This window comes from Phalacrocorax carbo, chromosome 19, assembly GCF_963921805.1.
Source record: "Phalacrocorax carbo chromosome 19, bPhaCar2.1, whole genome shotgun sequence".
Lineage (NCBI taxonomy): Eukaryota > Metazoa > Chordata > Aves > Suliformes > Phalacrocoracidae > Phalacrocorax > Phalacrocorax carbo.
In genome coordinates this window covers 9,341,066-9,362,846 of record NC_087531.1, presented here as the reverse complement: position 1 = coordinate 9,362,846, position 21,781 = coordinate 9,341,066, and the positions used below count along the sequence as shown (strand labels likewise).

The 21,781-nt window shown below is 48.8% G+C and overlaps 1 protein-coding gene across 1 annotated transcript; it reads right to left on the bottom strand.

Annotated features, from left to right (window-relative positions):
* Window positions 1–5,924: 5,924 nt before the first annotated feature.
* Window positions 5,925–20,901, bottom strand: LOC104047060 (excitatory amino acid transporter 5). Its single transcript, XM_064469968.1, is given in 12 exon segments — window positions 5,925–5,970; window positions 5,972–6,057; window positions 6,169–6,268; window positions 8,295–8,429; window positions 9,156–9,350; window positions 10,906–11,139; window positions 11,345–11,444; window positions 14,492–14,714; window positions 15,546–15,588; window positions 16,336–16,548; window positions 17,649–17,734; window positions 20,725–20,901. Coding segments are annotated over 12 exon segments (1,638 nt in total).
* Window positions 20,902–21,781: the final 880 nt, after the last annotated feature.

The window sequence follows — 21,781 nt, the reverse complement described above, 5'->3', positions numbered from 1 at the left end:
AGAAGCTAACAATTAAAGGTCAGGATTGGCATTTTGTTGTCATTAGGAGGAGAATCGTGAGGAATTAATCCTTACTAGAGCTGTGAAATCAGCAGCAGATGTCATCTGCCAGGCTGTCAGTGCAAAGAGCATTCATTCTGTCTGTCTCCAATGATTGCAGCCTGTCAAAGCAAGTAACTGTTTGGGATCTTGCATTTGGAGGGCAGACAAAAAGACAGCAAAATGGAGTTAAGATATCTAGAGACAAGACAGTATTCTGAAGGTGTAGGGGTCGTGATGCTGCTGTTGTTAATACTTTAGCACCAGAATGTGGTTTAAGGGGATGCTTTGCAGATGATTGAAGACTTCAGGAATACTGAAAGGGAAACAAGGAGGAGAATGGCCAAATACCCATGTTGTGGTTCTGCTCAAGAAAGGACAGTGAGTAGATGATCTCTGAGGTGAGACAGCCAGGTAAGTGAAGCAGCAAGTTTTGGGTTGGGTGTAATGCTTCAGCCCTATCGTTCATTCTTGTCTGTGGTGAGCTGTGGTTTGGGTAGTCCATGTCTCAAAACCAAAGCCAAAACCTGGTCTTACAGAGTTTGAAGGCTCAGTATTCTAAAAATAAATATCTCTGCTCAAACATGTAATTCAGAGTGGGATTCACCTTACTGACTCAAGCAATTAAAAAATCTTAGCACCCAGTCCGAGCCCGTCAGTGAGAGATTTCAGAAGACAATCTGCTCCTAAAATACGTGAGATTGTAAAGGCGTCTGTCTCTCACTGTCATCCGCAGGGGACTTCATTTGTGTAGTCTAAATGAGGTGCATAACTTCTAGGAAAGGTAAGTGTACACGGCACACTCAGGCACCAGGACGTCTGCGCTTGCACAAGACGAGCTGACTCGTGACAGGGATTTTGGAGCATCTTAAACCTGGGATGTTTTGGCTTCCTCCCTACATTGAGAACCTAGGAGCCTTGCAAACAGAATGGCGAACCCAGTGAGATGCAACCCGGTGCAGAATTGCCCAGGCTGGTCAAGATCCAAGCTAATGAGTCTGTAAGGAGTCTCTGCATGGTGCTCTGTGCTTAGCTGAGGACTAACGCACTCTGCCGGGTGGCTGCTTCGCTCTGCGTGGTGCTGGTGGTGATCTGAACATAAATCCTGGGTGCCGAACAAAGTTGCAGGTGCATTTGAATGCTGCATAAAGAAGGTATAGATCTGAACTGTTGTTGTGAAACAGTTTGCAGATTATATTATGAACGGAGGCGTTGCCGTGCCAGGTCGTACCGCTACATCCTCAGTAGGATCTGCTGAATTATTTGTGGGGGGAGTAACTGGTGGGTCATGGGGTGAGGAGCACACAGGAGGAGCCTGCAGTAAGGACTGAAATGATTTATTCAGATTTTCTGGAAAGTTTTATTATCACATGAGCAAAATGAGACATTCCTTAAGGAAATAATAAATACGTACAGTAAATCAGAAGGGAAGCAGCAGAGACAGACAACTCCCAGCGCACAGGAGGTATTTACTCCTTAAAGGAGTGTTTAGTGTAGGTTATGTGCTGCTAATTTAAAAAAAAAAAAGTAGTTAAGCCATGTGTATTGCTTAGAGCTGCGTTGGAAATCTGATTTTGCAGAGGAACCTGGTGTTTTAATAGATTTAAATAAAGACTAACCTTTGTGGAATGGAATTTTCAAAAAGTTATTCTAGAAAATTCGCATGGAATAATTTTGAAACCAAGAGTATTTTAAATTAAAAAATGGGAGTTTTGGGCTATTTTTCACATGTGATGTTTTGATTTTATTTTGCCATATGCTACAACATTGAGTATTTTGTTCTTTTTTTTTTCAGTTTCAGTAAAACACAAGCCAAGGTACATTTTGATTTAAAAGACAGGAAGGTAGCAGTGCACTCTACTGACTGTAGATACAATTTCAAATGTTACTGTGCTACGCTGCTGCTATGGTCACTCTATAAATCCTAAAAAGATGTAAAAAAAAAAAAATACCGAAGTGAAAGTCCCTGATCAAAACTCAGGTATGTAGAAATAATTCATGCTCTGGAAGACATCTCATAGCACAGGAAGGAACCTGTTCTTTAAGATGAAGGCAACTTAATAATGGACTGCAGAGACAAGCTGGTGTCGCTTGTGTAAAGCTTACACTCGAGCTCAAGGGTCAGTTTGATGCAGATTCATTTAAGCTTAGTGTTTATGGTTTATCCTGAAATTCACCAAAACCTTTGGGGAAATGTCGTTCCCTAATCAAAGCTCGTATGGCGAAATAGGTGTGTTTTCTGCTGGTACTTGGGAGGGGCCCTAAAGCCAAGGGCTGCTTCTACTTTTCCTTTTGTTTAATAACCACACAAAGCCCATAAGTATCTTTCAGAGAGATTCTGGTTTACAGAAGTAACTTTCTGTAATGGTTTTCTCAGTGGAAATAACACTTGTGTTAACAACCAAGTTCCTTTCCACAGTTGCTCTCCAACTTTATCACGATATTATACACACGAGCCATAATATGGAGAAAATCTATATCGCAATGTCAGCTGAGATTTTTGTATTTGTAAGGAAAACAAGGATTTCCAAGGAAGAAACTTAGTTTTGGAGCTTGCGTTCTTTCTGAAGAGTGGATTTCAGTGTCTGTTCGGTATGTGTGCCTTGCGCTGCATGTACGGCCTCCAGTTGCATGGAAATACAACAAACAGATTTACGCTTCCATTGCTAGAACGGAGAGAGGCACCTTTTTTTTTTTTTTTCCCTTACAGGTATCTGGGAAAATAGTCTAAAATACTATGAAGGTGCAGTGGGTCAGTTGGTAGGATTTAATCATATTTGACCTTTTTTGAGGCTGGATAGGTAGTTTTCAATTTGCTGAGCAATATGCCTTGATTTGCCCAGTGTGGAGCAACATGACTTCGCCTCCCTCTGCTCCTGGTGCTCCTGAATGTAGTCAGGACAGAATAAAACTCCTTCAGATGATGCCCAGTGACTTCGTCCAGATTCTGGTACTTCCTTGTCTTCCAGAAATCTCTTCTGGAAATCTCTTGTCCCTCAACCACTGACAAGTTTTCATTATTCTGTGTACATAAGGTTGTGCAGACATTTGAGGGTTAGATGGGTGCCCACCTGCTTCCACTTTTGGCAAACCGAGGCTGCTGTTCCCTGCTGAGCAGCAGGTACAGACTGGTGTCAATGGTCCCCAGCAGCAGATTACTGAAAATACAAGTGGGGTTGGGATGATGCCATCCCAAGGCCGTCAGGTGAGGCAGTGGATGCCTCAGTAGCACTTAACGCAGGCACTCGGTAAATCTGCTGCTTTAACTTTTCCACTATTTCTTTTTCCTGTTAAAAGCTATTGAGCTGCCTCTTCTTTGCCTGTTTGCAGTGCTGGAGAAGATGGACTGTCCTTGCTGCCTTTGGCTTTTCACATCAGTAATGATGGCTTTGCTTCTTACCAGACCACAGACAGACTTTCAGAAGCATTTGAAACTTCTATTTCCTTGTTTTATCCTGTTAAAGGGCAGAGTGACCACAGCCCAGTTTTGAGATGGCTGAGCGGTTAAAGCTCCTTTCTGTCCATGACATAAGGGACGAGGCTGTATTGTTTCTGACGCTACACCTTTTTTTTTTTTTTTAACCGTAATAGAACCTACGCCCTTGCTGCTGATTTCACAAACCAAAACTTCTCTGCTAAAATGGATCTCGCCAGATGCGAGATGTTACCAACACTTGAAAAACCACAGTACTTACAACTCCTGAGGCAAGCTGTGTGGAGCTGTGTGTGTTTCACCAGCTCTAGATTTATTCCCAGGATGATACAATATTCAATTTTGTCAGTAATAGTTTGTTCTTCCCCTTGCAGTGAGCTTGAGGATGCACTGGTTTAAGTTGTTACTAGTAGGACTGCAGCCTCTGGAGGCAGGGGAGAAAGTCCGGCTGCTCTGCAGCAGGTAGAGCGCTGTGCCAGGAGTGATCGCCCGGACGCCCATCCTGCAACCCACCAGTGGCCTAAGAAACCTCTGTCATGGACATTCAGTCCTGTCTTATTGCAGGATTAAGATGTGATGTCCAGCGCTCATTAGTGAGAGGGGAATGTGTGTGAAAAGCAGGATTCATTCGGGCTGCCTTTTGGTGCTGGTTGGCTGGACTCAGCCAGCGTAGGACGTGGACCCTTCCAGGCCCAGTTACTGCCCTGTAAAGCATCTAAACAGGTCTGATGAATTATCCTTTTAATCTTGCCTGTCTTAAATGACTGCCTTGGAACAACATGCTTCAAAAGCATCCGTTTCCCCAGCTGTAGCTTGAGGGCTGTAGATAACTGGTGCAGGCAGATGCCTGTGCAGGGGCGAGCGGTGCTCGTGACCCTGCCTGAGCCGGGGGCTGCCTGGAGCATCCACAGCGTCTCCCCATGGGGGTTTCTGTGTGCCTGAGCATGCTCTGGGCAGGGAGTGACAGCCTGCAGCCGTGAAGTTTGCAAAACGCTTAGCAGACAGCGGTGCCAAACACCGATGTGTGAGACACATCCAGCTGATAATAAATGACATGGGGAGGGAGGGGTGACCTGGGATGCCGCAGAGATCTCCTGTTTAAAATGGGATTGTTTTTGAAATGTGATTATTTTTCTTTTTGCAAAATAAAGACATAGATGATATTAAGACATAACTGCTCCTACTGAAGAACAGTTGGATGGTCATGTTTAAGAAGGTATAAGAAATAAACCAACCTCAGAGGAAGGGGAAAGAAAGGCCAAAGTTAGCAGTACCTCAAGCTTTGACTGTGATTCTGATGCTTTGAAGGCTTTTGGAAGTTAATAGGGAGAAGACTAGATTTTGTGAAAAAGCTGGTTTATGATATTTAATAACATTGTCTTTTCATTTGGCAAAACTGGAATTAATGTTTCTTCTAAATTAGAAAAGATTAAAAAACCCCTGACTCCAGCACGAAGGATTATGCACAAGAAATTTTTTCTTAATGTGCAATTGGAGAATGGTTGAGTGATGTTAGTGGGGGCTTAAGCTGCTTCATGAGTCTTAGCGCTGTGGCAGTAAAGCCAAGAGGGAGAGAGGGGATGAGATGGCATTTTGAGAGAGAAATTAATTCAGTGACATGAATCATTGATGTAAAAGGCTTTTGTGGAGAAGGCTGCCCTGGAAAGCCTGGGTTTTAAGGCTGTAATTGGAGTTTGAACTTAGGGATGGATCCTTAGCTGGGAAAATCAACGTGGTTGCAATTGGGCCAGGTCAGTTAGCTTCACTGTAATAAAACAGCCAGTAAAAACCTGTGTGCAGCTGGTCTTTCCATCCCTGCAGTTAAAATGAATCTCGCTGTCCATGCTGAGAGTGGAACCGGCTGCCTTGTCTTTGTGCAGTGGCTGGGAAATCCAGTTATGTCCAACTTGGATTTTGAGCTCTAGACAAAATTTGCTTAATCTTAGTTTTTTAGATGAGAACCTAGTAATAATAATGAAAAGAGCAATGATTTAAAAAAAATAATTTCTGTAATAAAGAAAATGAAACCTTACCGAGTGCAGCCTGGCCAGCAGATAGGGGCTGCTGACCTAAGGTGCCAGATTTTTGTCCTGTCTCTACTGCTTTCTCATCTAGTCCAGTTCCAGTTTTCTAAATCCTGCTCACCTCCCTAACCTTCACAAAGAACTGAGCTTGAAAAAATGGGAGGTGTTAAAACCTTCAAATCCCAGCTGCCTCAGATGGTCGGGGCAAGCTCCCAGCTGTACCCTCAGTTGTAGGGAGGAGTCGGCTCCCCTGAACGGCAGAGCTGTGCTGTTTGGGTGCTGGAGAGTCCCAGTCTTCAAAGGACAGAGAGGATTTTTCCACTTTTTGTGCCAAGTAAGGCCTTTATCTTGCAGAGCATCCATATTCAGCAGTCACAATGTCAGTGTTTAGCACCAAGGTCCCATTCCCGGAGCAGGAATGCTGTGATCTACACCTGACAGATGTTATAATGAACTCCTGTCTGATCGAACAAAGTCTTCAATCATTCTGATCACATTATCTCTGGGATGCGGATGTGAGGTCTCTACAGGAGACTTGGCCGTGGTGCTTACTGGATCTTGCTGCAAAAAGAAAAAGTACAATTTTAATTTCTTAAACGAGCACATGCGCTGTGGCTGTTCAGTCATCGCACCTCCGGCATCCCCCTGCTCTCCCAGGCAGGCTATATGTACCGCTGGGGGCTTTGGGGCAAAGTCTTTCTCACAGACATGTGCTATGATGCTGGCAGCCAGAGCATCACCAAGGACGTTGGTCATAGTTCGAAATCGATCCCTAGATGAGAGAGCGAGCTGTGAGGATGCCGTTTGTGGCCACAGCCAGTGTGCCCAGGATCTTTTATGGCTCTGAAACCTGTCAACCTCCATCCCTAACATCTCTGCCACTGGTTTTGCTAAAGGCAAGTTGAGACAAGTGCAGTATTGTTCTTGCAAATAGAAGATGGTACACGCAATGTCTGTGTGGGCCCAGTATCGTGAAGGCGATGGGACTTCTTTTGTCTCATCGTGCTTGTCTTTTCTGTGCCGGGACCTACCCGTGCTGCTTCCCAAACTGTGATGCATCGTCAGCATCTTCGTTCAGTGTGGGATGAGCTGCCTCAGTGGGTCATAAAACTCCTTGAGACGCCTCTCGGGGAGGAAATCTTGTTTATCCAGTCACAGCACCTCTCGTCTATCCAAGCACCTCTCAGCAGTAGAAAGTGCCAGCGCCTCGTGGCAGGTGATGGTGCTGGGTACCCTGTGATGCTCAAAGACTGAACTTGTGTGTGTTCTGGTTTTACGAGTTTCAGCTGAAAAGTTAAACTTTTATGTGAAAGAAAGAGAAAAGCACCCAGGATACTCGATGCTGTTTCCTCTCTGTCCAGGGTGACTGTGTAGTACAAATCAGCCACCCACGTGTCAATTATGTAGAAGTCAGCGTCTATTCTGTGTGTTTTTTCACCTAGCTAATTTGCTTCATTTTTATCTTAGTACTTTAAAATGGCACATTTCACAAACTACCGGTGTTTGACATCTGTTTGCCTGTGACAAATGTAACCAAGCATTGGTTTTTGTCTCAAGATCAATCTGGTCTTCGTCCATCAAGATGAAGACAGTCTCGTTGGAAGATAGACTTACTCAGTGGTGGATACAGTCCTTTGAAAATGTCACCCTTACTTTTAGAAACTCCAGGGATGTTTTTGTTCCGGTGCCATATGGGTTTGGGAGAGATTTTGCTTATTAAGTGCAAGAGGGGGTTTTGCTACATCTGTTCAAGAACTGACTGACTTACTGCTGTGATTTGGTGCCCAACCAGTTTGTACTTTATCTTGTTACTGGTTTGATGTGACTCTATTTCTCTCTTCTTTATACTTTTTAACTGTGAAAATGCCCACATTTCAGAAATGAAACAGCAAATTGTACATAATTATCAGTGGTTTATAGTTTATTATTGCTGTCTCTGACGGACTTTGTTTTCCCTGGAGATCATGCTTTTTTCCCTAAACAATTGCATGTTTCCACCTTTTTTGTCCCTCTCTCGTTGTTGTTAGCATCTTTCTGGCTAATTTTCATTTCTCCTCATCGGAAGCCAGATACCTTTCACCCTGCCTTACCAACCTCCCTCCTCTTCCAGGGATAATATTCCACCAAAACAAATACCGTACCGTCCCCTACTTCGCTTTGACTCTTGAGCTGTCCATCCTCCTTTGTTCACAGAGTGGGCAGCTTGGAGAAGACTTGGACTTGAGGTATTTCTAGGGAATACGTTAACTAGCAGCCTTACACCATAATGCTTCGTGAGGATCAGACTATGCACCTGCTTTCCTCCTTTTCTACCTCTCGCTACGGAGGAAAGTAGCATCTTTTTAATCTTTTAAAAGTATAACGATATTTAAGTTTCAGAAAGCTAGATCTTGTTACTTATTTGAGACCTTCAACAAAGATGTGTTGTACAATCAGATAGGAATTTAGACAACAGATCAGGACAAGCTGGTATTTCAAACTGGGACCTTACTGGAGAGAGTGGCTGGACACCATCACCACTTCTTCCATGCACAGTCCTTAATGAGGTACTAGACAGCGATGGGCACCTCAGAGCAGAAACGCCTCAAGTCAAACACTCCTTTAGGAGACTGTTTGCCTATAGTTATTGTGGGCTATTTCAAGAAAATAATTGGAAAATGAAGAATCTCACACTTGGCTCCTGGCCTTGTTCTGTGATCCCTTGCTCTCTGTTTGTCTCCATGAGAGCTGCTTCAAATGCATCACAATGAATTGGCACTTGGCACCCGCCCGAGACATTGCATCTGGGAAATACTTACAGTGCCCAGTCGACTGCGATGATGAGTGTGATATCATCGGTCAGCAGCCCGACAGAAGTTAGCACGATGACCATTGTAATGAGCCCAGACTGGGGGATCTCGGCCACCCCTATGCTGGCTGCTGTCACTGTTATGCTGTGAAGAGAAGGTGGCTGTGCAAGTATTGTGGAGTTTTGGGTTTGGTTGCTGTTTGTGGGTTGGTTTTTTTTCTTTTTTTTTTTAAAAAATCAAGCATGTTTGATGGCAAAGTAAGTTATTCCTGTGTGGAAAGATTGGATTGGATCTGGTTTCCTCCACTTTCCTGCTCCCTGATGCTATCCTGGACCCCTGCACATCATGGCCGAGGGCTCGCAGGAGGTACTCTTGGCTTTGTGCTTACACAACACCCCTCTGCAGTCCAGTGGAGGTAGCCCCTGCCTAAAATTGCTAAATATTTGCAACTGTACTCCCTTATTTTTATCTAGACAGGTGGTTTATTTCCCTGCTTATAAAATTAGGATATTCAGTTCCTGAAGGGGAGTAGATCATACCTGCACAAACCCTTCTATGCTAAGATAATTCATCCGCACTGCAGGCGTTGACCTGTTCTAGCCAAGCTGTTAGTTTGCAGTGTGGCTTTTATTTACAGGCAAAGTCTTTGATTCTGCAGGGAATTCTGTGGGTGCAGAGCCTGAGCTTTCCCTGGTGCACAGCGCAGGGGGCTGGTACATGGCACACCTTTCCCTACTCTCAGCTTTCCAGCAAAGTTCACTCTGTGCAGTAGCAAGAACTCTGCCAAAAGGGAAGAACGTGAGAGGTGGTTACAGTGTCTATAAATAAAAATAGAGAGAAATAATTCAGCTGCTCGCAAGAAACATTTACCTTATCGTTATAATTTGTCCCAAATCCAAGTCATATTCATTGACCTGGGCAATAAAGATAGCAGCCACCGCTTCGTACAGCGCTGTGCCATCCATGTTGATGGTGGCACCGACAGGGAGGACGAATCGTGCCACACGTCTGTCTATTCCATTGTTTTCCAGGAGACACTTCAGGGTGATGGGCAAGGTTGCTGAGCTGCAGAACAAGAAAGGATCAGTAATTCTATCATTTGCGTTGAGCTTTATAAATAGGAACCAGTGTAACAGTACAGAAATACAAGTCCTCCTGAGGGTAAATGCAGCAGCAATATTATACAAATTGCTATAGCAATGAAAGTTTCTTCAGCTTGCGCTACCTGGGGAATACATGTGATTAGCCAAGTAGTCAGTCAGCCGCTGTCAGAATGTCATTTCAGTGGCCGAAGGCTCTGTGATGAACAGCTCTGCGTGGTGGTTACAGCGTTGTACATCCCTGGTCCCCATGTTAATCCTGCAGTACCTCAAACGTTGGTATGGGGCAGCATCTGCCAGTACCGGCTGTGGTGGGGTCCAGCCAGACCCTGTTGTTCCTCATTCATCTCCGTGCCACGTGCACAAGGAGCAGCTGCCTTGGCTCTTGTGCCCCCAACTTTTCTCTCTTGTTTCTGTGTAGCATGAAGATATGAGCTGTCGTGCAGGAGTCGGGATAAGGACGCGGAGGAAGAAGACCGAGTGGCAGATAGGAAATGAGCACGGAAAAGAAGTCGATGGGATTGCAATAGACTCTTGGAGGCAGGGGCTGCTTTTCCGAGAGGAGCTGGCTGCAGCACAGCGCGATGGCCCCCAGCACCTGGCGCAGAGCATGGGGCTGGGGCAAGGAGCAGAGCACTCTCACCGCCCTCCCTAACAGCCCTCCAGCCAGCTTAGGTGGCTGTAGAGCAGAGGGGAAGGAGGAAGCCTGATGGTGACAGAGCTGGAGACCCAGGTTCAGGAGGAGATCAGGTAGTTAAGAGTAGCAGAAGAAACCTGCAGTGGTGGGCGCTGGGGGAGGGAGGCAAATCCTGGGTGGTTTTATTGGGATTATGTGAAGAAGCAACATTAGGGGGGGCTGGAAAAACCCTCTGCCTAGTCAAATGTTTTAATTTGTGTGTCTTCCAGAAAGGACAGTAGTTTCTAATGTAAAGTTTGTTTGTTGTTATAAAGAATGCTTTTCAATGAAAATAAAGTAGATAGAAATAATCTCCAATTATAAAATCTTATCAAAGTAGACAACACTTTTCTTTGGAGGAGCTTGGGATACACAGGAGTTGATTTAAGCTTTTCAGTAAAGTGTTCAGAAGAGCTTTTGATGTTTTCAATTAAAACGCAGGATCATAACCCCACACTGTTTTATAAAGCACCTACAACAGTCCTCTTGAATTCTTTGAAAGAAAACTGACTACAGCAATTAAAAGAAGCACACACATGCACAAACATTGCTGCTTTGCTCTGGGAAAACCGCAGGAGAGGGTGAGCAGAATTGCAATGCAAGCTGGCTGGGTCTGAAGACGCGCTGAGGCTCTTCCCACTGAGGACCAGGGCAGTGCCAAGCATCCACTAACTACTAAAACTGGAAGCGATCTCATTTCAAACAGTACCGGGTGCGATTTCTCTTTGTCTGAGTTATGCCTGTTCTCCCACGGCTCACCTGGCCATACGCACAGCCACATCTCCCGTGACTAAACCAGATGCCTTCGCGGCCATGTCAGCATATTTCAGCTGCATTTTCATACCTGGAAGATGTAGCTAAGGCAATCAGCAAGGCTTGCAGTATCCCCTGAATGAAAGCAAAGGGGTTTTTCCTGGTGATGAGTGCAAAAAGCAGAGGTAAGAGAATGAGTTCATGGATGATTAGCCCTGACGCAACTGTAATGACATACAGTCCCAGCTTCTGTCCTATAACTCATGGATCTTCCATATCCAGAATCTTTCCAGCTATGAGAAGTACAATGCCAAAGGGGAAGTACCTGCAAAGAATAAACAAAAAATTATTTATGAGGATGCAGCGATCATTGAAGCACTACACGATGGCCGTTACAGTATTTGGTACCATGTGGTATGGTCATATGAAAATAAATCCAGTGCTCACAATAGATACTTTCGGATGTATGACTGGCATTACCATTAGACAGCAGGTAAGAAAATAACAGAATCAATCAAAAACAGATTTACCAAACTGCCATCGAGACAATTTTCATAACTGCTTCATTCAGACACTGGCACATGTTCATCAGTGGAGTTCCTCACTCGCCCATTTTCCCCAGGAGAAGTCCTGCAACTAAGCACATTGGTTTATGTTACTCAACGGTACCACGGGAGCAGCATGTGTCATGCTGAGTGTCCTGAGGCTCTGGTGGGCACAGAAGGGGTTTCACTGGGCAAACTCACAGCAGATCAGACTTAATAGACATTTCCACGTGCTCCTACAGGTCACAGTAATTCTCTGCTCCAAGCAAATACAAACATCTGACCTTTTCTCAAAACCCCCCACCAAGCCCAAATCCAGGATTTGGACTATTCCTTGCACAGATAACTGATAAACTCTTCACTGCTGGAAGATTCCCTTCTCAAGGTGGACAAGCTGTCTTTTTGCTATTTGATAATACAAGAACTATGCAGCTCCAGAAACAACTTTTTTTTTTTTTAAAGGATAAAGCTCAGTGGGTTTATATATAGCTGATGGTGTGATGATATGTTGTGTCCTTCTCCTTGCTCTGGACTGAAGAGCTGCACACCACACCTGCCACTCGGATGCAGTGCTTTGGAGGTGCTCGGATTTGCCCTGTCTCCATGGGTGGTGGCGGTTCTCAGTTCCCCTGTGGGGTGGGCTGTGCTGGTCACCAAGCAGCTGTTTCACACTGATGGCTTTGTCGGTAGCTCACGGGCTGTGCTGTGGTGGTGACAACACACGTGGCTGTACAGTAATACACCAGGAAGGATCCAGCTGAGTAGCTTAGATACAGGCATTAAGCCTCCTGTATTAACTCTGGTTTTTTCTTCTGGTGTTGTCATATTAACCTAATTCCAGTCCAATTTTCTGTTGAAGGAACACTAGAGCAGAAATACATGAATGGTTAGAGGTGTTATGGTGCTTTCTGGTCTGCCAGCACAAAATTGGCCAGTGCTAAATCCCACTGCTTTCACTGGCAAGGAGGTTTCGAGGTACCTATTGAGCAAAAGAAAAATGAGTCTCTATTTGCTCATCTTGTTTCCAGCCTGGTGCAGGTACTTTCTGTGTGGTCCCATTAGCTAAAAATTATTTCTCAAGCACTCTACAAGTGTCCTGTCCCTCTCATCGTTCTTCAGTCTTCAGGGCTGAGGACTCCTGGAGTTGGATCTCTTGGCTTGCTCAGAAGAGAGGTGAGATAAGGTCACCTTTGCCAGAACTTTCAGAAATGAGACGAGGCTTGGTATATTTAAATCTCAGCTCTGTGGATATTCATCCAGTATCTGGTGGCCATAACATCTGGGTTGAAAGAAATCCATTTCTCTTCAGGCCTTACAGACAGCTGATTTGGAAAAGATCACCCTGGCAAATGGACAGCTTCCTTCAAGTAACTGTAAATCTCTGCCATTTTCTGGATTTCAGAAGCAACGGGGAGGACCGGAGGTGCTTGGTGCCAGTGGAGAGCTCACTGGAGCTGCAGCAGCTGTGTGGGGTTACCCTCCACAGCAAAGCCACTCTGGGCAGCCAGTGGGCACTGCATGGATGCCTTGGTTTCAGTCCCACAAACTGTCTAATTTTCATATTGAACACAAATACCCTTTGCTGAGATCTCGACCAGCTTCCACCTGGCTTCCCCCACCTTGCTGCTAGGAGGAACTGATCCCCATTTCCCATGGGTTGCCTGGACTTCCCTGTCCCTCTCCTGTTTTCTGCCAGGCAAACCCCATTAATTCACCCTCACCTTGCAGGTGAGGCTTTCTGCAGATGTACGGATGCCCTTTTCCAAGCTGCCCATCCCTGGTGCAGGTGGTGCTCTGCTGGTCTGCAGCTTTGTGGAGCTCCAATCCATCTCGTGCAAAGGCTGGGGAGGGCAGCTGGGCGGCCAGAGCTCACTCAGGTGATCTCCCGCTGCATCCTAACTCGGTGCTGATCCTCACTGCCATGCTGGCAGGGTGGTGGGGTGATAATCTCAGAAGAGAAAAGTGGATTCTCCTCATTTGTTCGGCTGGGCCAGAGGAGGGCATGTGTCCTGTGACCAGGATGTTCTCTGAGCGTCTGTGGTCTGCTCGCCAGGATGGGAGGCTGCCATGGACATCTCTTTTGTCTGCAAGGATCTTTGAGTGGGTCTGTCTGTGCCTGGTCTCTGGCCATCCCCTCCAGGCACTCACTCTATTGTAACCTTTACAACTGGCTGCTCTCCCCTGGCTCTGATGGCAGCCTCGTGTGCTCCAGTGCTGTGCTGGCTACGCTGCCTCCATCCCTCAAATCCTCTAGTTGGACTTTTGGTTCCTTATACACTAAATTCAAACTCCTTGCCCTCACCTCTTAATCTACACATAATCCTGCCCCCATGCTCATCACATCTCCTCCTATTCTTTTCCCTCCTGATTTGTCTCCTCCTCCCTTTCTCACTCAGCCTTGCACCCAGTGTCCTTCTATCTTATGCTCCAAGTTCCTCCTTCCCATTACTTTCTCTGCTTCAAACCTTCTTCCTCCCTATCCCTTGCACATGTTCTCTCCATCTAGCCTCTCCTCCTTCCTCCTGAAATTGCTGCTGAGCACCTTGTCCAAGCAGGACTGCAAGCTGTTCAATGCAGGAAGCTTTCTTGCCTTCTTCAGAAAGTCCTGTTATAAATTTGCATACATTTCTGACAGGCACTAAGCCTGACCCAGCTTTCACCTGCTGCCTGCTCAGGGAGTTTGAACACTGCCAGCGTGAAGGTTTGGACTGTTTGAAATGTGCTGTGTCCCAGGTAGCCTCTGCAGAAGTTACGGCTCATTTCAGTAGACTTCATAAAAAGGATCCTCCAGCCTATGTGATGATTTGAAAATCTTTTGGACCCATGCTTGGACTGTGAAGGCTCATACGGAAAATCTGGGGAGAAAACAGCCTTTTCAGTGCCTAACACCTTTTGTGAGCTCCATTACGGGTGGTACTGATGAAGGTGTTGGTACGAGCCCCATGCTGTGCCTGGTTCTCCAGGGACTTGAGCAGTTAGAGATAAAATAACCTTGTCCCACTGAGCATCCCTACCTCAATTTACAGCAGAGTGGCCACAGCAGTTACCACCCTGGGTTGCAACTGCTGCTCAACAGCCTTGCGAGCTGGGTTGGGGCATGGCACAGAGCCTCATTCTCTATTGAGCAGATACCTATTGTTGCTGAGAAGATGACAATTCCCAAGACATTCATCTCATTGCTGGTCCCGGGCAGGGTCCTGTAGGTCATCTCGGGCAACAGCATCAGCTCGAGGAACACAGGCCGATGAATCTCAGGGTTTTTGTCGTTGGGTGCAAAGTAGATAAAACTGAGAGATTTCCCTGGGATCTTTGGAAAGCCATGTGACTTTACCACCAGGACAAGAACAGTTCGATACTGGAACAAAAGCAAAGCAGTGAGGTCAGTGTCCTGTCAGCAGTGGGACCCATCCTGCTCTGAACCCAGAGGCAAAGCCATCACTGGGCCAGGTGGTCCTGGAGGTTCAGAGTTTGTTTTTAAAGCTGGTGAAAAGAAGAGAAGCAAGGAACAGGCCAGGGAGCTGCAGTTGTTCCCTGCAAAGCTCCGCACAGCCATCTTTGGGCAAGGCTGCACTTCCCCAGGCAGACGCATGGCGTTTGAGGGTCAGGTCCCTGTGGGATCCTGGTGCATCACTGGGTAAGTGTTGTGGTCTCCACAGAGAGGCCCCTCCACCCCCATCTCTCTTCTTCTGGGGGCTTTACAGAGGTTTTCTCAATGCCATGAGTTTGCTCATGTTCCCCTCACCCCTCCACCCCATCTGGCCCTTCCTTGGCCTCTCTCCTTCATCCACCCCAACCTTTCCTTCAAGCTTTCCTACCCCGTACCCGCTGCCTGCTCACCCCTCTGCCTCTGCTCCCCGATCCCCAGGGACTAAGGCACCACACAAGAGCGGGGTCTGGGCGAGGAGACGTTGTGCTGCTTTTGTGCAGGAGCCACCCTGGGCAGAGGGCAGGCAGGGGTGTCCCTGTGAGTCCGTGACCCCACCAGCACCCCCCGCCTTTGGGTGCCCACCCTGGGGTGAGCTGAAAGCAGCCAGGGAGCAGGCAGGGTGGGGAGAGAGGCAGAGGGAGGGGAAGGGGCTCATGTCCAGGCTGTGGGTGGGGAAGAGCCCCCAGATTGGGAGAGCAGCCCTGTCTGGAGCTGAGCACCATCCCATCCGCCTGCAGCGGTGGGGCTAGGTGAACTCACCTGCTGGAACGAAGCTTCAATGAGATTAGAAGGAAACATGTTTCTGTAAGAGAGCAATTGTGCAGGGGTTAAAGCATGTCGTGGGAACAACGTGGGAAGCACCTCTGGTGGACATGAGGCCAAGCAGAGGCCCATCACAGCCACCACCAGCTTGATGTCCTCTGTGCAAACTGAGGACGAAGACAGGCTGGAAGGCGAATGAAGAGCAGGACTGCGAACCACGTGTGAACTGGACTCATGGAAAGCCAGAGGTTGGGAGGGACATCTGCCATCTCCAGCCCCCTGCTCAGAGCAGGACTGCCTGCAAAGCTAGAGGATGCTCAGAGCCTTGTCCAGTTGATCAAACACCTCCAGAAATGGAAGTTTTCCCCCAGCCCCTGGGTCTGTGCTGCACCCCCTCCCCAGTTAACTCTCAGCCACTGCTTTAATCCAGCCCTGGGCCAGCTCCTGCTCGTTTTTACCTTTCAAAGCCCAAGGAGCTGCAAGGCTTGGCATGTCATGGGGCTGCAGAGGGAGAACCGTTGAGCTTTGCAGGGAATTTAAATCTTCCTGTTCTCTGCTGCCGCACCCCTCTTTGCTGGTGGCTCTGGGAGGAGCGTGGCCAGAGGGACATGCATGGGGAGAAATGAACCCCACGTCTCAGAGGTGCTGGTGCCTGGTCAGCGTGGACAATGGTTCTCCTGTTTCCCTTGAGATCTCAATATCTCTTGGGAACTCAGTGCCTCATGGGAAGACCTTGTCTGCGAAACACCATCGTAAACTTGGCTCCTCCTGAAATCCTGCAACATACCTGATTAAATCCAGTGATGCATCAGCAGATCTGAGCACCACTTTCCCCACAGAGTAGTTGTCCTTCTGGGCAGCTGCGCCGGGGTGGATGGTGACCACAAGGATGATCCTGACAGTCACTGCCACAAAGGTTGTCCAAAGGTAGTAGGTGAGGGTGATCACCCCCATCTTCCCACAGGCCTTGGAGTCCATGGTGGCCAGCCCAGACATGAGGCTGCAGCAGAAAAGATTGTGGTCAGTGTCTGCTCCCAAAACTGCACAAGATGCACTTTCCATAGATTTTTTCTTTTTAAGCAAGGCTTAAGGGCATCATTGAGCTCTTGCACATTCATGTGCCTGTGCCCACGGGATCTCACACCCAGGATGGGCTTGTGGCAACCCAGGCTGAGCTATGAAGGGCAGGAGACACCTCTCTGAGTCCCTTTTCAAGATCTGGCCATGTTTTCTGTTTTCTCCAAGGGATAAGAAGTAAATAGTGTATTTTGATGGTGAATAACTAATGCTGCTTTTTTTTTTTGGTGATACTGTTCTCTTAAATCTCCAACACCCTGTGCTGCTGCTGTGTGTCACTGTGAACAGCGAAGGAAGGTATTAGCAAGGTTTATAAAATCCTCATGGGGACAGACCCCACTCCCCCAAGGAGAGAGCTGCTGGTTCAGGCTTCACATACACATAAGCTTTCCTAAGAAGTAGCCCATAAGCTACTTTTAAGCAAAACTGGACTAAAACTTGAGGCGGTATTACAGGCTGCACCAGCAGGGAGAGTTGGCAGGTGGCAGTGCTGTCACTGGGAGTCAACAGGAGCATTTGGGGGCTGCAGTGTGCCCCGTGTGCACCCCGAGCCGTGCTGAGCTCCTGCCACTGGTTTTCACTGCTCCAGCTCTCCTGGGGCCCTGCAGAGCCCTGGACAAGCCTGCAGCAGCATTTGGCAGTGGCCCGATGGCCCCCAGGTGGGCCGTGATGGAGACAGAGGCTGCAGTGGTTAATGTGACCCTTGGGGACACCCAAGGTTGAGGTGAGGGCCAGCCCACATATCTGATCCAGCAGCCACTTGTCCGGGAGGAGAGAGACCCTGGGAAGCTCAAGAGAGGCCACAAAAGCAGCATGGAGGTGGGTGACGCTTTCCAGTGTGAGGATTGGGGAGCTCCAGAACTGAGCCCCAACCTGGACAAATCCATCCCCAGAGCACGTCTGGTCCCCGCTGGGACAGTGCGGAGGGAAGATCCCACTTCACCATCATTCAGTAGAATAAGAAAAAAGCCTGGTTTAATTCAATGTGCAAGAAAAATCCTGGGAGCCCTGTGCAGACCCCACATCTGCAGGCAGGAGAACGGTTGGCTGGGACAAGCCAGCATCTCTATGCTGGCCAGGATGGAGACCACACTGCTCCCAAAAATAAACTAAAGGCAAATGGAACAGCAAGCAAACTCTGAAAAACACAATAGTGAAGTGATACATCCTCAAGGGAATGAAGAGCTAATTGCTTGGGTATTTCTAATGAGCGTGTGCCAGCGATTGTTTAAACCATGTAAATCCTTGTAAGCTTTTCAAGAACTTGCTTAGGCTTGAGAGATGGCTCTATTTCTTATTTCTAGATTTGGACAGGTTGATAAAAGTGGGATTTGCAAACATAGATGCAAGACAGAGATGCTTGTGGTTTCTACCTGAACTTTCTCAAAACCCTCGAAATAAGGAAATCTGCTTTGAGTTTAAACAGCTGCCCATCATAAACTGCCCACAGATGATCCTGGCATCACCAGCTGGCTGGACCCAGAAAGAAGGGAAGCAGCCCAGCAAGTGCGGGTATCTGACCTGGGTGCAGGTGTCTACCAAATTCAGGTGAGGATTTGTCCCAGACCATTGCTGGGAAATCATGGGGTTTGATGGGCACCAAGCCAGGGGATGCTGCTTGGTTGCTGGATGCTTGGGGCTGGGGTTATTCTGACCCCAGGAAGTTTTGGGGTGACCTCCTCCATGGGGGATCATGGGGCAATCTCCTCAATGTGATGGAGAGATGGTACTTTAGAAGCAGAATATGATTATCTGGAGGTGATCAAGGGCAGGATCAGCATCTTCAGCATCCTCATGAGGAGCTCTCCAGAAAAGGAAAAATACTGCTTCTCCTGCACAAAGAGCAGAACTGTTGTGCCAGGTGAGAGCTGAGAAGTGGAGGCTGATTGCAGGTTAAGGGCTCAAACGTGATAAATTTGCCTTTTCTCTAACCAGACCCAGCTCTGACCTTGGTTCCAAGCCAGCAGGCTCTTCCTTGCGGCACTCAGAGACACTGCTTCTCCAGCTGTCCCTTACTGGGAGCTGGGTCAGGGATGGGAAATACTGGCCATGGGGGAAACCCAGCTGTGAACTGGAGAGGGGCATGTGGAGCTGATCCCCACCCAAAACCATCCTGGGGTCCATCCCCCTCTAGGGAATGGTCCCCACGGCCCCACCGCTGGCTCCGCCCAACCATCGTTGCACTTGTTATTGGGGAGCAGAGGCTCCACTGCACATGCAAAAGTGCCCCGCAGCTGTTGGGTGCAGCCTGGTGCCGACAGCAAAAGATGGAAATACCGTGTGTCTGCAAATGGCGAAGCCGAGCTCAGGGAGAGCCCAGGTGTCTGCCCCATCTGTGGTGCAGCCTCGCGGTGCACTGAGGTTTCTGCCCCGTGGCATCCATCCACCCCCTACACTCCTCACATGGGTGTGCATAAGGGCTGCCTGGAGAGAGACCCCCAAAGCCCAGATCCCACAGCCATGACCAAGGGCAGAGGGAGGGGTCTGTGAGACCAGCAGCCACCTGGCCAGCATCCCTCCATCCATCCATCCATCCATCCATCCATCCATCCATCCATCCCTCCATCCCTCCCTCCCTCCCTCCATCTCCATCCACCATTGTTCTGGCTGCTGAGTTCCTTCCATCCATCCCTCACTCCTTCAGTCCCTCCATCCACCTTCCCTCCCTCCCTCCCTCCCTGCCCCCCAATCTTTCACTGTGCCACTGTAGAGGTGTCAGGGATGGGTCTGAGATGGCCCCAGGCCAAGCAGGTACTTCTGGTTACTCCAGGGTAACCAACACCACGGGCTTTGAGGGATGCCAAGGCAAACTATTAAAATAAATTCTCCACACTGCTGTCCCTGTGCTAACTCCCCACGTGGCCTAAACATGGCTGATTTCCCCAGGAAGCTCATACAGAGCGGAGCCGCAATAGCTCCAGCGGGGTGCAAGGAGTAATAACAGATTTGTAGAGCATCTCTTTTGTCAGTGGGTTTCGCAGCTCCATGACACTTTCCCATCGCGGGGACCAGCTGTTTCTCCAGCCCTTCATCTGCGGTGTGGATTTTGAGCAAGTCGTCTCTAACGGGGAGAAGTGGCTGCTGTAGGCCATGTGCAGACTGTGGTACAGGGCAGGACAGGACTGGGGCAGAGGATGGATGAACTCGGTGCATGGCAGGACGAGGGGCAGGAGCCTCCAGGCTCTGCCAGCCTCAAGTCCGACGTGGGAGGCTGCCGGGCTCTCGTGGGCGCATGCACTGGGGTGCAGGGAGGTTGCGCCCGGCTTCAGCTGAGTAACAGGATCATCCCTGCTGCGGGTGGTGATGCTGAAGGGCATAACTGAAGTGACAAGACTTTGCTAAATCCTTGCGGGTGACATGGGAATGTTCTGGCAGTGGCCAAGCTCTCCCTGAGGCAGCATCCCCACTCCAGGCTCAGCCAGCCCAGCCGAAGATCAGGGCTGAGCCACAGCCAAGATGCCTGATGTCATTAAAGACGCTTAGATTTTAGAGTGGTGGCATTAACAGTGCGATGCTCCTGGAAAGTGCCAAGTGAATGCACCTTTTTGGTGCATTTTCTCAAATGCGCTTGTCTCCAAGAGCCCTCAGAGGAAGGTGACTCCTAGAACCACCTGGGCTCCCACCAACCCCGTATTGATTTGCTGGGTCTTCTCCAGAGAGCGGGAACATGCTTTGGTTGAGCATCTGTGCAGCTGGGGAGAATAACTGGAGAAGCCCATCCCTGGGACCCCGATGCTGCTGTTTGTGTTGGGGGGAGCCTGTTACTGAGCAGCCGAGCATCCATTCCCCCCTTTCCCATCCCCATCCCACTGGAGACTCTGGCAGCCCCACGGGGTCCATCCTGGACCCCCTCACTCCCAGTGGAGGGTTTGTCCTGCAGCTTTGGCATTTGTTGGCAGCTTTTCGGTCCAAAAAAAAAAAAAGGAGAAAAGGTTTTCTGCCCTGAGAGGTGGTTTTCTTGGCCAGGAGCCTTTGCTTTTGGGGCTGTGCCGATCTGGGCCCTTGATGGTGATGTCTTGCCGGCACCAGAGCCGGTCGCCCCAACCGCCCTGCTCCATCCCCCTCCTCCCATCCCCATCCCAGCCCTGGCCAGGCTTACCAGCTCCGTCAGCTCCAGCACCCGAAGCAGGAACCCCAGAAGGCACCCGGTGGCAACCGACAGCATTGACAGGGTCAAGAGGCCATTTTTACGCCAGAAAGCCTGTACCCACTTCCAAACGCGCAGGAAGGTCGTGGACAGCAAGTTCAGCAGAGCTCTCCTGACCTGCTCCCACATGGTCATTCTCAGCTGCCCAGGCGATGCCCCTTGGAGCAGCTCCCGGCCCTGTTCATCGCTCTGGGCACTGCTGCGCTGATGGACCCCTGCCCTTTGCTGGGAGCTGAGTGTGCCAGCGGCTAATCCCCAGGACCAAAAGCTTTGGGCTATTTGGGAGCCTTTCCCGTAATGGAAAGTGACGTCTTTGGTTAATCTGGGCTTGGCATCCTGCCGGCGTGGGTGCCGAACACTCCCAGGTTAACCCTCCATCCCCTGGGATCGGGGCTGGGTGCTGCAGGCTGAGAGCAGGGATTCAGCCCCGCAACTCCCTTCCCGTCACAGTTCCTGATCCAAAAGGATCTGGGTCCTGCTGCTGGAGGCTGCCACGGGATTTGTGCTCCCACCAGCTGCGAGTGCACCCCCTTCCTGCCCCACGTTGGTGAGGGCTTCGTGAGGACAAAGCTTGCAAAGGAAGACTGTTTCCCAGTTAATCGAAGAATTTCCCATGGTGATCTGCACAGACCGTCAGCCCAAGGCATCGACGGATGATTCTGAATGTACTCACAGGAACATCTACCCCAACAGATCCACCCCCTCCACCAGCTCCGGAGAGAAGCTGCCTCAAGGCCACAGGATGCTGCTGGGATGCCTGGTCTTTGCTGCCCACAATATTTCAGAGTATTTCTATGTCCAGTTTGACTCTGGCTCAGGCCAGGAGTCTCACTGGGGCAGGAGAGTGGTGCAAAAGGCAGCTGAAGGATGGGGTGGGTGGTTTTAGGGATACAGCGCTCTTCCCAGGCTGAGGATGCTCTGGGAATGGGGAAATATTAAAACCTCTCTGAATTAAAACCTCTCTGGCCCAGATTTTAAACCCCTCACCCACAAATAAGACCATGAAACC